At 35.0% G+C, this 15,046-nt stretch overlaps 1 protein-coding gene across 1 annotated transcript; it reads left to right on the top strand.

The window, feature by feature from the left end:
- The first annotated feature begins 10,292 nt into the window (after positions 1–10,292).
- Positions 10,293–12,993, top strand: LOC137713864 (transcription factor CSA-like). Its single transcript, XM_068453217.1, has 3 exons — positions 10,293–11,395; positions 11,621–12,094; positions 12,317–12,993. The coding sequence occupies exons 1-3, from the start codon at positions 10,933–10,935 to the stop codon at positions 12,598–12,600; spliced, it is 1,221 nt and encodes a 406-aa protein (XP_068309318.1). The 5' UTR covers positions 10,293–10,932; the 3' UTR covers positions 12,601–12,993.
- The last annotated feature ends 2,053 nt before the right edge of the window (positions 12,994–15,046 follow it).

The following is a 15,046-nucleotide window of genomic DNA, read 5'->3' as shown; positions in this document are numbered from 1 at the left end:
GATACTCAAATTGCTTATTAGTTGCATGTTGGTGTCGTTCGTTCTTGCTAAGTAACCACCTTGATCTGTTGACCTCTCTAGACATCTTAGTCTATTGAGTCCAAGTTTTTGTTTGGTTGTATCGGCAAGTATCACACTAGTGATGACAATTTCAAGAGACATTCCCTACAAAGGAAGCCCGTTCCTAAAATATGAAACAGCATTATTAAATAAGAATTTACAAAACAATCGGTACGCATAGATCATCACATATATGAAGTTTGATGCACCTTGTAAAATATTTAGAGCAAGAGGCCAAAGACAATATATACACTTATATGTTAGGCTTTGAATTATATATGACCTTCAGGAAATGTGGAATGACTTGAGCTAAATACATACTATATTGAGCAACGAAAAAATACATGTGGCTGTTAGATATACAATGGGATTGTTGATAATGAATTCCTCGTTGATGAGAGGAGGGACCTTATAAGAAGTTGGGCCACTCCCCATACTACTAATTAGTTTTATGGTGGAATCTCAACTTCTTCATGCTATCAGAGCAAGTTGTCCCACGTGTGAAGTCCAACAGTCACACATGCTCCACGTCATCCTGTTGTGTTGTCCACGTGCTTAACTTGCAAATTCATCACACGTGAGAGGGCGTGTTGAGAATGAATCCCACATTGATGAGAGGATGAACTTTGCATGTGCTTATAAAAAATTGGATTACTCCCCATATGCCAATTCGTTTATGGAACCTCAACTTTTTTCAATGATAAATAGTATCATATATGTTTCTCAATATACATTCCTTTCCAAGTTCAAACCTCATTCTATTAGTGTAGATTAGTACAAAGTATCACTTGTAATAATAATAATAAAATAAATAAATAAGGGTAAATTATATTTTCATACCTCAGGTTTGGGGTCTATTTCAATTCCTTACAACATCTTCAAAACATTTCACTTTCATACCTTAAGAACTATTTTATTTCAAAATAATACCTCCGTTACATTTTCCATCCATTGATCCGTTAAATGCTGACGTGATTGCCACATATATGCCACGTGACTGCCAAATGTCTGCCACGTGGCAAAAAAATATTGAAAAAGAAAAAAACTTCAAAAAGCGGAAACCCACCTCTTCTCCCTCCCAAGCATCCCAACATCCCTAAAAGGAGAAGGAGGAAAAAAATCCCAGAAATCATCTTCGCGGCGGGGGCGGGGGGAAGGGGTCTAGGAAGGAGGAAAAGGTGGGAAAAAAAAAATCCCATAAATCATCTTCGCGGGGGGGGGGGGGGGGGGGGGGGGATCTAGGCACGGAGGGTCGCTGGGCGGGAGGGGGGGGATATGGGATCTGGGTTTCGCGGGAGGGTCGTTGGGTGGGGGGGATGGAAGGGAGCTGGGTCGGGGGGGGCGGGGGGAACGGGAGGGATAGTTTCAATTTTTTTTTCCCCTCCCTCCCTCCCTCCCTCTTCCTCTTCTTCTTCTTCTTCTTCTTCTTCTTCTTCTTCTTCTTCTTCTTCTTCTTCTTCTTCTTCTTGCAGATGTGGGTCTCTTCTTCTTCTTATTTATCTTGTTGTTACAGATATGGGTCAGTTGGGAGGGGGGAGGGATAGTTTCAATTTTTTTTCTTTCTTTCTTCCTCCTTCTTCTTCTTCCTCTTCTTGCAGACTGTGGGTTGCTGTGTGTTTCAATTTTATTTTATTTTATTTTATTTTTTTAGGTGAGAAAATTCAGGTTTTGGGTGGGATGGGATGGGGTTTTGGATGGGAGGGGAGGTGAAGAGAGTGGAGGAGAGGGAGGTGGTTGGGATGCTTGGGAGGGAGAAGAGGGGTTGCAGGGATAGGGTGGGTTTCTGCTTTTTCAAGTTTTTTTTTTTTTTTTTTTTCATGTTTTAAAAAAAAAAAATTAAAAAATTATTTTTTTTTTGTCACGTGGCAGACATTTGGCAACCACGTGGCATATATGTGGCAGCCACGTGACATATATGTGGCAGTCACGTCAGCATTTAATGGATTAATGGATGGAAAATATAACGGAGATATTATTTTGAAATAAAATAGTACTTAAGGTATGAAAGTGAAATGTTTTGAAGATATTGTAAGGAATTGAAATAAACCTCAAACCTGAGGTATGAAAATGTGATTTACCCAATAAATAACTTCCACTTAGTGCAAACTTTTGGTAAAAAAATGTTCTATAAATCAAAAGAAAAACAAAATTGAACCTAGGGTTCCAATTGTGTTGCAATGCCCATCTCATCATTAGTTTAAACGGCTTCGAAATTTATACGTTAAAGTGACGGCATGATAATTTTTTCTGTATAGTGAAGCCACTACGAAGAAGTTCCGGGAGTCAGAAAGGAAACTTCGAGCTCATATTAGTTATCTAATTTGTTGAAATTAATCTACATTTGGCTTCAAATTTTGAGACCTGTAACCTCCATATCTTCGTAAAGGGTATCTCATCTCGAATTATGGATTTATTTTTTCTTGTAAGTTTCCCTAAATTTCTATTTGTATTATTAATTAGACTGCTCGTATTGTAAGCTTAACGACGGCATATAAAATTAGAAACATGAAACTAGCCTTCTTGAGAAAAATTTCCACTCAAGAAAAACTAGCTCCCACATGAATCGCAGTAGTACGTAGTGGATGTGTACTGGTCGCTTGGTAATTGGGTAGGGTTTCCATTCATTTCGTCGGCAGGAGGTGACACCCTAAACCTAATACTATAAAACCTATGCATGACGACTGAGAGATTGAGAATAACAACCTATCTTTCTGATGGAGACCCAAGACATCGATATATTGTACACATGTGTAATCATAGAGTGACATGCACCACAACTACATCTAGAATGTTTTTAATCCAGTGATTTTTATTTTAATAGTACGTAACTTTGAGTGCTACAGAAAATAAATGATTATAATTGATAATATACGATTTAACAATTATGTAAATAAAATTTAACGATTAAAATATTCATACATTGAATACTGAGTAGCATTAAAATCACAGCTTAATTAGTCGCTTTCTCGAAATCTTTTCCATAACCATATAAAAAACAAAGAGAATTCCTTGAAATTGTTTGTGGGGGGGGGGGGGGGTTGGTCACTTGGTTAATTGTACCGATTCCACCAAGTATTATTCCAAGTAAAACAAAAAGGCTTTTGTAGCTCGTGGTCTCTGTGGGGGTCAAAAGTTATAGTAGGCCCTTTGGTTCATGCATGCAACAAATTAAGGGTCATCGACTCATCATTCAGCAAGAAAAAGGGAATAGAAAACAAACAAAAGAACATTGGGTGGGACATCTATATATGAACTATGATTGTGACTAAAGATAATCTCGGCTAACGGCATGATATGTGTACAAGGAACAAATTAACAAGAACTGAATTGTATAGATAACTAATCATTTCTTTAATCTAATTAGTTTCTCGTAATTATTCCCTCTTGTTTTCGTCGACAGATAGGCAATTAGGCATTATTATCTATTCTATTCTTATATTCGAGAGAAAAGGCCTTGTCAACTTTTTACCCTTTTTTTTCAATTTTGTCCTCATTTTTGATACACAATGTTGACATGAGGAGGGTAAAATAGTAATTTTGTATTTTTTGAACTTTTCCCTTTTTTTTCTATTTTACCCTCACTTTTGATGCACAATAATTACATAAGGAGGGTAAAATAGTAATTTTGTATCAAAATATTTACATATGATAAAAAAATATGCACTTATTAAGAGAAATTATCCCACCATCATTTTTTTATACACGTAAGTGAAATCATGATGTTTTTTGGATAGTTTGAATGAACTGAAACGGTTGCGTTTGAAGAGAACGTGGGAGAATGTGGGTAGTTGAAGAGGCTTTAATTTTGTACCTTTTGACAATCATATCCTTATTTTTCCTATTTTTCCCTCATTTTTTGAGAAAATAACAATCATATACCTATTTTTCCTATGACAAAACAGTAATTATGTAATATTAAGAAAAATATGCACTTATCAAGAGAAATTGTTCACACACACAAAGTGTGTGCTCTCTGCTAGTTAAGAAAATGATAACTCATCACACGTTACATTTTAATATTCATACATCTATTTCATTATTTCTGATTATCAACCTGAATAAATCTAATAAAAACACGAATAAAATTAAGCAGGTGTCGTGTCGGGAGAGAAGAAGAGTGTGTAATTATTATTTTTTACTGTTATACAAGATTTAATTAACTAATTCGTACTTTTCATGTTGAAGCATCCAAATTAATCTTTACCAAGAACTAACCAACATGATCTGCACCACAGAGTTGTTAATGAGATGTCGTTATCTTATATTAAGACGGAAATATTGAAAATGTTGATGAAGCAGCCAAATTAATCTTTACCTAGAACTAATCAACATGGTGCATCACGAAGTTGTTAACGAGATGTCTTTATCTTATATTAAGACGGAAATTAGTTGAAAATGTTGATGTGATCCTCCTATTTGGATTCCTTGATTACTGATTATAGTTAATCACGTGCACGGTAATTAGTAATTACCACCATATTGACACAAACGTATGTATTTGAAAACAGTACTATAAAGTATAGTTCTATGATTCTCTCTATGGTACGTAATTTTAACTTTTGCACTCCATTAACGTGAAAACCCTCCTTGTATATGATGTTTCTAATTATCTTTCTTAATTAATCTTCTATTTGTTTGATGTTTGATTAATATATATTGAGAATGAATTTCACATCGATGGGAGAAGTAACTTTATATAGCCTTTATAAGTAAGTTGGATTATTCTTCATATTGTCAATTGGTTATATGGTGGAACCTCAATTTTATTCGTGGTATAAGAGTAAGTTGTCCCACATGTGAAGCCAAACGGGTACAAGTGCTTCACGTCATCCCGCTACATTATCCACGTGTTAGGTTTGAAAATTCACCACACGTGAGGAAGCATATTGAGAATGAATCTCATATTAATAGGAGGAGGAATCTTGCATGATCTTATAAGTAAGTTAACTTTCTATATTACCAATTAATTTTACAATGAAACCTCAACTTTTTCTAACTTTCTTAAATATATAACAAAGTTTATTTGTTATATGTAACTACAAAGAAAAGTTTTTGTGATTATTAGGGAAAGTCTTTCTGCCAACATTATTCACTTTATTAAAAAGGGTCATACAAATGAAGTAGTAATTGCTGCCATTAGCTAATTTTGTTATTCTTTTTCAAAAGGGTCAGTCAAATGAAGTTGTAATTGCTGCCATTAGCTAATTTTGTTGTTCTTTTTCAACAAAGGCTGCTCTTTGTGTTCTTTTTGTTTATAAAGGAAACAGACCTAATTCATAATTCCACATATTTTATATTTTTTTTTTTTGTGTGAAGACATATTTTATATCATTGCCATGTATACTTAAACAACTTTTTGAACACTACATGATAACAAACTGAACGCACTATTATTAAAATTAAAATTAAAGTCACATCCCCTAAGTTATTGCTTGAAGAAATGACTTTAATTCCGTGAACTATATAGGCTTTGTTGCAATGCACTTGGAAATTAATGGATCAAGTTACCTAGTTTGCCACAAGTAACACATTGTGCCAATTGCAATGTGCATATTTGTGATTATTACAGTTTTGTAACGGGGACATTGAAAATGCTGATCTCACACCAATTGTGTCAATACGTGTAAGTATGTCACATTTAGTATCTAAGATTAAATTTTATGTGTTAAGTTACTAGTTCAAGTTATACCAAAGAAAGTGGAACGAATATCAACTTCTAAATCTTGTCTATGCTAGTGGAACTAGATGAACTAGTTGTATGGTGTTTTATTCAATTTGAGGTCATTTCATGACTAATTCATTACTTTTACTTTTAATTTTGACAAATTTAGAAGCTGATTTCCATTTCTTCCTTAAAAATACCTTAGCCCTAATGGATTATCAAATTCAATATTAAACAAACACGTAACGTGAAAGAAAATATCCTCCAAAAAGTTCAAAAACAAAAAGCGACACGAATTTGAAGTATAAATAAGATGTAATTTTATTTTTATGAATTATTAAGACGACATTATCCTGAAAAAAAATTTGGATTCCTACTACAAGAGGCAAAGCGTTCATGATATTTACCATCTGAGAAAAATTGTGCATGATATTATCATGTCATGATGAACTCAACCGCTAATGATATTAGATTTTGAACATCCTGTGGACGAGGGCATGTGGGTACTTTCGTCCATCCAACACCTCCACGCAACACCACGGGGGTACTTTCGTCCATACACTTTCCCCAAACACTTTCTTAACATATTGTCCAAGTGCGGAAGAATTTTTTTATTGTAATAGAAATACAAGTGAGAAATTTTATGTTTTAAATTATTAATTTTTTAACATACAAATCTTACAATTTGTATAATAAAAAGATATGTACAATCTTGTATGCCGATCAAAAATCTTTTTGAATACGGGACCCACGTCCAATATCCTCATAGATTTCGTTGCCCCCAGATTGTCATGCCCCAGTAACACCGTTCGCGTGTACGACAACGATTCAACCGCACGTGTAACCGGAAGCCCCAAACGCAAAAGCCAAACGGTTTCGGGAAACAGACAAAACGGCAGCGCATGGGAGATGCGGTGGAGAAAGCATGGACCAAAAAAGTAAAAATAACAATAATGCTGATGCCAAAAATGTAAATAAAAATTAATTAATCAAAAGCCCACTAATCTAATTTTTAAGATTATTAAAATATTGTGTTTACGTTAGCAGGAAACCGATGAACCGTTGTCGGTCGCTGCGTCTCTATGCTCTTCCTCCCTCATCGTTCGCACGTGTGCGTATCAGAAAACTCAGACGTTTGCAAGGTGCGTTGTTTTCTGGAAAATATTTTAACTCACCATTTTACCACTTTATTAATCGTTGCTAAGTAAATTTTGAATTTCAAAATTTATGTAAAAATTATATTACATTGAACTTATATAATAATAATTACTAAATGATTAGCATCGTTGCCACTTAATAATAGTGAGAAAAAATGTATTCCTATTAGTGCTTTTTTTATAATTGAGATTTATTCTAAATCTTTGTATCTGTGCCGATATTAAGAGATTCGCACTACTCAAATTCTAATTTTACAACTCTTATTAATCCATCCAACTGATCAACTTAAACACATAAAAAAACTTAAATGATATAATTTTTTTTCTCTTAAACAATCTAAATCTTTCGACCTACGATTCTAAAGTCTTACATAAAGATCTGGAGTAAATCTCAATTCTTTCCTTACTACTCTCTTTGCCCTCTCTCTCTGTTACGCAGATTCGGGGCAATGACAACGAGATCTTTCACTCACTCTCTTTCTTGATGTGATTTTTTCTTTTGTGTGATGGGATTTACTTTTATCTTTCTTTTATTTTTGTTACCATTTTTTTTGGTTTTTTAATGTGAAACGCAATGATGAGTGTTCTTGGGGTAAATAAAATGTAATGATGGGTATGGCGACGTTGGTTGTGCAAAGTTAAAGCCGATCACTTGCATTGCATTGTCAATCAAGTTTCTTTGGTTTTACTTATACTCCGGTTTCCTTCGTTTGTTGTTTTAGAAGAACAGAACATGTCATTTCATGTCTTTCGAAAAAGATTTTTCAATGTATTCAAAATATGGGGATATGTCAATTATCATACGAGTAGAAAGATTTTTTTTTTTTTTGAAATATCACTCTACTTGTATAATAATACTTAAAGCATACTTATATTCCAAGCACACTAAACAATCTCTCATAGAGTTAAGTAACTTACAGGCTTAAGTCTCACTTAAGCTCTAGATCAACACAACTCTTGCTTTAATGGATAGGGATTGTGGGTTAGTTTTCATATTGCCAATTAGTTCTATAATCATTTCGACAAAAAAAAATTCTATGATGGAAACCCATATTTCTTCATAGTAACAGAGCAGATTATCCCACATGTGTAGTCAAGCGGCCACACGTGCTTAACGTTACCTGGTTGTGTTGCTCATGTGTTAAACTTGAAAATTCGCAATATATGAGGAGGTGTGTTGAGAACGAATCTCACATTGATGGGAGAAGGGACCCTGAATGGGCTTGTAAGTAAGTTGAACTACTTCTCATTCTTCCAATTAATTTTGTTGTAGAACCTAAGTTAATTACGATGGTTAACATCCCCTAAGCGTAATTCCACTTAAAGTTTAGTTTTGGTTTCATTTCGTTGCGAGGACAAAATTGTTGCAAGTTATCTTTCGAAAACTTTGTCGACTAGCCAGTTCTAGTTGGTCCTCGATACTTAAAAGAGAAAAAAAAACAGTTCATATATTGGCCGTCAATTATACTTTGGATGGCTGAATAGTGAAAATATGTTTATATGAGGCAAATTCTTCTAGTGATTTTACATAGCGATTGTTATAAGATATTAGGAATGATATGTCCGAAGGCATTTAGGAATCGTTGAATAAATGCAATTGTCCCAGATCGAAGAAGAGGTTGTTTGTAAAAATGTATATTAAAGTGAGAGTTGTTGTTAAATTGCACTGAGGTTATTTTGAGATAAAATTCTACGTCTAGCGGCCTAAAGGCCCCAGACATGAGATTCGACAAAATTGTGATTTTTCTCTTTTTTACTTCATCTCATTATTAAGAAAAATATCGTTTTATGTTCACAATCAGATGTAAATGATTGAATAATTATTTTTTATGATAAAAAGAAAATTCCATAATTCTTTTAATTGCATTTGCATCTAAACTGTCATTTTTTTTCTAGGTCATATAGATTTAAGGTGCCATTGTTGCCAGAAAAACTCGTTTTTTGTCACGATCATATAAGAATGATGAATAATTCTTTTTCGATGAGAAAAAGAAAATTCAAGAATTCTTTTAATTGCATTTAAACTGTCATTTTTTTTCTAGGTCATATACATTTAATTTGCCATTGTTGCAAAAAAACACTCGCTTTATGTTCATGATCAGATGAGAAGAATGAATAATTCTTCACAATGAGACAAAGAAAATTCCATAATTCTTTTATTTGCATCTAACCTGTCATTTTTTTCTAGGTCATATACATTTAATCTGCCATTATTGCCAAAAAATATTTTGACGCAACACCGTTGAAAATTTTGAATTTAGAAATTTCGAATCTTCAAATTTTTGGAATGGAAATTGATAAATTTGTTTCCAATCCAGTTATTTCCGAAATCACCTTTAATTCCAATGTCGAGATTCGTAAAAAACATGCTACAGTTAGCTCAAAAACGAATTTGAACTACATTATTTCTTTACCATTACGAGACTTAACCAACTCTCTCACAACTTGGTATAGATAATATCGTTTATTAAATAAAAAAAAATAAAAAACTGCCACAGCTATTCAACTCTTAATTAGTCGGTCGAATGAAAAACGTTTGCTTGCAGAAGAACATGAAAAAAGCACTTTGGTTAGGCTGGTACAATTTGCCAAGTTGGATCCTGCAACAAGGACATGCACGCACTATTTACAAATATGGAATAATACAAAGGAAAAGGGGGGAAAAAGAAAGAAAAATAATAAAAGGAAATCAAATTTAAACAAATAGAAAGTAGTTGAATATGATTGGATAGGTAGTTCTAGAACAGTTGAGTTTTGGTGTTAGTTCGAAAATCAAACATGAATTTTTTATTATTTCACATTGCACTCTGATGTTTTAAAATTCGTCCAATTCACACATTTTGTTTTATTGTAATCATAGTGCCAAAAGAGTCTAAAAAAAAAGTGTAAATATGAGAAGCATCCTATTGAATTTCGTTGGCCTCGGACTCTCAATAACATAATAAAGATTACAATTTGACGGAAAATGTACATTGAACAAATTTCAAAATATCGGGAGTGCAAAGTGGAAAAATAAAAACTTGGTGCCCCCCGTTTTGAAATTGACATCAAACTTCGTTGGCGTGAAATGTACTTATAGTCCGAGTATCATATATGGAAAAAATAATAATAATGACAATAGTATTTTCAGTTATGGTGGTACGAGAGCACAGAAGGGCAATGACAGGTGGTGGGGATGAAGATTAAGACTTCGGTCGCTGAAAATTTCCGTTCTTTGAAAACCAAGGCAAAAGAAACGTTTCGCAAACAGACAAACAGATTCTGGTTTTCCAACGCACAAGAAAAATAAATAAATAAAAGAAGATGGGACAAGCAATGCAGCACTACGAGTACAACTAGTAGTACTTCTACGACTACATTAATCCCCTACCCAACACTCACGAAAATCTCAAAACTCAAAAGCATCGGTTTTTAGTGAGAGAGAGAGAGAGAGAGAGAGAGAGAGAGAGAGAGAGAGGCTGGATCCCCACCACCACCACCCACACGAGCGGTTCTCGAAGTGCATGCACAACAGCACAGACTTTCCTGCTTTCCAAACAATCCCACCACCCCATTTTTTCTATATTAGAGAGAGAGAGAGAGAGAGAGAGAGAGAGAGAGTGTGTGTGATGATGATATCAGTTTAAAAATAAGCACCCTGGCTCTTTGAGAGGAGGAGAGAATCAAATTTCAACCGTGCGGTTTTTTTGTTTATTTCTTTCTCCCAAACCAAACCCATTTCTCTGTTTCCTGTTCCCTTTCTTGTTTAATAGATTTTCTCTGGTTTCTGCTTTTTCTCTTGCATTTTCTCTCACTTTCTTCCCTGCCAAACAGACCTTTGTTTGAGTGATCTAACAGAGAGAGTGATCTCACAGATAGAGTGGTCTAACAGAAAAAACCCGAGTCTTGGTTTCTGTTGTTCTACCCTGTGGCATTGCACTTTTTCTGTTTGATAAAGAAACCACCCCAAGTTTTCTGCTTTTTTTCTTCCATTTTCTTCCAAAATTCTGCATCTTGGGTTTTTACCCTTCTGATTTCTGTTTGGTGGGTTAATTTTCCAAGTGAGAGTTACTAATGGGTTTTCAACATCTGAGGAGTGATTGTGATGGTTTCACCAGATACAAAGATTTGAACTTTTTGCCACCACCTCCTGTTTCTAATCAACTTTCTCTCTCAAACACCTTTGGTGGTTCTTCTACTTCTGCAATGGGGCTTGGGCCTTTCAGTCCCTCATCATCCCAGCAAACCAACAAACCATGGAGTTTTCAAGCTTTGGAAAATGGGGGACCAAAAAATATAAGCGATCATGGTGTGCTTTTTGGGGTTGATCTGAAAAGGCCCGTGCCTTTGAATTTGAATCTTGTTGGAGAGGAAGATGATGATGAAGATAGGAGCCCTGCTGGTGGGAGAACTAGTGCTAAGAGTTGTGCCAGAGGCCATTGGAGACCAGCTGAAGACTCAAAGCTCAAAGAACTTGTGGGACAATATGGTCCTCAAAACTGGAACATAATAGCTGAGAAACTTGATGGTAGATCAGGTAAACCTTTTTATCCCCCTCTTTGAATTTGTTACTTTCAAAGTTCAACGATTTTCGCACACTCATTTTTTCCTTTTTCGCACCCATATTTATTTCTATCCGTCGGATGTAAAAAAAGGGTGTTAAAAAAATGTGCGGAAATTCACTGCTCTTTACATGTTTTTTATTATAAAAATGTAAACTAATTAATTTGACATTGTTCATCATCTGATTTTTGATTTGTAGGGAAGAGTTGCAGATTGAGGTGGTTCAACCAGCTAGATCCAAGGATCAACAAAAGGGCCTTCAGTGAGGATGAAGAAGAGAGGCTGTTGGTTGCCCACAGACTCTATGGCAACAAATGGGCAATGATTGCAAGGCTCTTCCCTGGAAGGACTGACAATGCTGTGAAGAACCATTGGCATGTGATCATGGCCAGAAGACACCGAGAGCAATCCAATGTTTTCAAGAGGAGAAAGCCCTCTTCTCCTCCACCTCCATCTCCTCCTGCACCTCCTCCTCATGTGGTTGCTAATTTCCCAAAAAATCCTTCCACCAGTACTGAATCAACCATCTCAATAAGCACCATCAATGATGACAGCACTCAGTCTGCCTCAACATGCACTGATCTCTCCCTCACTCCCTCAAACAAACCACCTCCCACCTTTTTCACCAAGTTCCATCATTTTCATCACCACCAAAACTTTGGATCACATATAGGTATGTGACTGTTCCTTATGTTACCTCTTTTTTCACTTTATAAATGAATCATAACAAATGCATGACCAAATTGTTCATTGGTCGGTGCGGATTATGCCAAACTCATATGCACCGGATCTCATCAGAAAGTTAAACGAGTTTGGACGAGAATAATAAGTTAATTAGTTTATTTAAAATTATAATATATATTTGTTACTTATTATTACTTTTTTGTTGTTGCAGGCTCATCATCAAGTGATGGGGGATTTAAAAAGATGATTGGTAGCAATGGGAATGGTTTCTGCAGGAGCACTGGGCCAGCGAGAGGAGTGGGAGCGGCAGCTGCAGCTATGAAGGGTGTGGATACTTCTGGCCATCAATCAGATTCAAATTCAGATATTTCTGGGGATGACTCAGTCACCACCACCAGGACCAATCTGTCCTTATCTGGGGAAAATCAAAATCTGCATCATGAGAAGATCACCACCATCCATTTCATTGATTTCCTTGGAGTAGGCACTCCTTAAAAAAAGATTTGGGTTTTTAGCCAGCGGAAGTGGATTTTCCAGTATGTTTCGGGATATCCAGAAAAGCCTAAAACTTTAGCAAAAGTGCAAGAGCTTAATATCTGTTATGTGGTTAAAAGTAGGTCTGCAAATTGAGAGGGGGGCATAATCTCTACAGTCTTTGTGTACAGTTAGTTCTATAAAAGGCAAAAGAGAAACTACAGTGAAACTAGGTAAAAGAAAACAGGGGAGAGGGTTAAAAATATTTGAGAGTGGGTTAAAAGTAAGAGTCTTTGGATGTTGTTTTTGTTGTGTGGCATTTTGTACACAGTTGCTTCCTGCAGACTACTTACTGACTCAAATCAATGAATGAAAGTGCCCATGTTTTTTAGCGACTAGTGTTTTAAATGTCAATTCTGTCAATGTCATTTGTGAGTTTTGGTATTACTTGTTTGACCATGTTTTCCTCGCCCTTGCATTTACTAACCTCCTCCTTTTGTGCTTATGGTTTCTGCATTTGTGAGGTATGTGCTTTTATCGGCAGTAATGCAGTTCATACATGAATGATGTATAAAAATTGAGGTATGCAGATGTGGTAATTGGAAATTTCACAGGAAACTGCACCTATTAGTACTCCTACGAGACTTCTCTTACGATAGTAAAATACTAGGATTGGGTGGAACGAGTTCACCGGCATCATAGCATTGTAGGGTAGAAGGCCATGGAGATAGTCTTTGACACAAGGTCATTGAAGTCTCTTTCCTACGATACATGTTTGAGGAAGTAATACTAACCATCTCTAATAGAAAGGGCTAAGCATAGTCCTGTTTAGAATTATATGTTTAGCCCACGTGCATAATTATCGCCTTGGAAACAATTATTTTTAAATGAACAGTATCAGGTCATACTTATATATATCATATTTAACCGAATGGGCTAAACTTAGTCCTCTCAATAATTTATTAATTTTAAGTTTATATTTTAAATTTATTGGTTAATTTAATTAAACTACTGTTAGATGTTTTTAAATGTACCCATTTAATTTGAATCAATTATTGCAATTGAGGAGTTGAGTCTAAACAAAGGGCTAAGAGAAAGGCAACATTTAGCCAACCTGGTGTCCTTTTGGCTAAATAATGCATGGTAGGCTCCATGGAATTATAGCTCATCTATCGGTTGAAGATGAGTTTTGGGCAAATTGGGCCATTTGTTTTGCTTTTTGACCTTTAGCCCTCTCAATTGGAGATAGCTTGATGTTATATTGACATGGCATTGACTAGGATGGCCAAAATATCTGACGGTTTGGATAACCACAATTATTCGCTCTTTTATACTTGATGGCTATAGTTATGGGTAACCGTTTAAATAAATACAGTATTATCAGTATAATCGTTTACTTGTGAAATATAAATAGATAATTATGGATATTGGCCGCATGTACAAAAAGGTAAACATCTACCGTTGCTTCCAATTTGTTGTTGCAGTTCGTTTGTGAGAGAGATATCTCCTGAGCTATCCATGTCTCTTGAGATTCCAATTTGCAAAAGAAAATTGCTATTTTGGTGAACGGCCTCTGCTTGTCCATCCAACTCCATGGCTTCTCACGCCATGTTTTTCCCTTTCTTTTCTGTTCTTTTAAATTGTGCTGCTGATTGTTTTGGGTTAGAATACATGGAGGAAAACAAAAATAATATTCCATTAAATTGTAGATTTGCCTTTTTCTATTGCAAAAAATCTTGTTAAGAAGATGCTTTCTCTTAGCACACTAGCAGCATCTATATTTTTCTCACCACGTAGGTTATAAAGGTTGGTGATTGATGCTGAGAAAATCAAAGATCGCCTCCATAGTTCTAGTGTACATTCAGCTATGAAGTTAGAGATTTGTATGAACAACGGCATCCTCAAATAACAAAACCACAGTAAAAGGCTCAAGAATTTACTTAAAAAACACACTTATATATTAACTTATAAAGTTTTACATACAATATATTATAATATTTCTCGACGCGTTTTCATGTTTTGGAAGCGTTGCATGACAACATCATTATCAATATCATCACATATTTATCTCTCTATAAAAATAACCATGTTATCATTTATCCATCTTCCATCTGATTTTTGAATCGATTTTTCAAAAATTTCATAGCTGAAAATATTATTTCAACGGTGACAATAGCAACTAGAAAAGTTAATGCTAATGTTACAAGCAAGTAAATTGGTTATTAATTTAATTATCATCACGTGGGTTACTGTGGATGCAAAATGGCAAAATTATTTTATTTGTCTACCAATTTTAATTGTAGTTTAATTAGTACTGATCATTGGGATGCAAAACTATACAATTTAAAAATAAAAAAGAAAAAGAGTCGGGGCATCCGCCCATAGTGGCTCCGTCCATGCATGTATCAGTATCCAATCAACATTAACATAGGGCATGTATGTTATAGGAAATCAATTAGTTTGTATT

Source organism: Pyrus communis, chromosome 13 (genome assembly GCF_963583255.1).
Source record: "Pyrus communis chromosome 13, drPyrComm1.1, whole genome shotgun sequence".
Taxonomy (NCBI): domain Eukaryota; kingdom Viridiplantae; phylum Streptophyta; class Magnoliopsida; order Rosales; family Rosaceae; genus Pyrus; species Pyrus communis.
The sequence above is the reverse complement of the archived record's forward strand: the minus strand, read 5'-3'. Positions and strand labels throughout refer to the sequence as shown.

Coding starts and splice junctions, on each gene's coding strand:
- LOC137713864 (XM_068453217.1), top strand. CDS start 10,933: ATGGGTTTTCAACATCTGAGGAGTGATTGTGATGGTTTCACCAGATAC. Junction 11,396..11,620: donor GAAACTTGATGGTAGATCAG/GTAAACCTTTTT, acceptor TTTGATTTGTAG/GGAAGAGTTGCAGATTGAGG. Junction 12,095..12,316: donor AAACTTTGGATCACATATAG/GTATGTGACTGT, acceptor TTGTTGTTGCAG/GCTCATCATCAAGTGATGGG.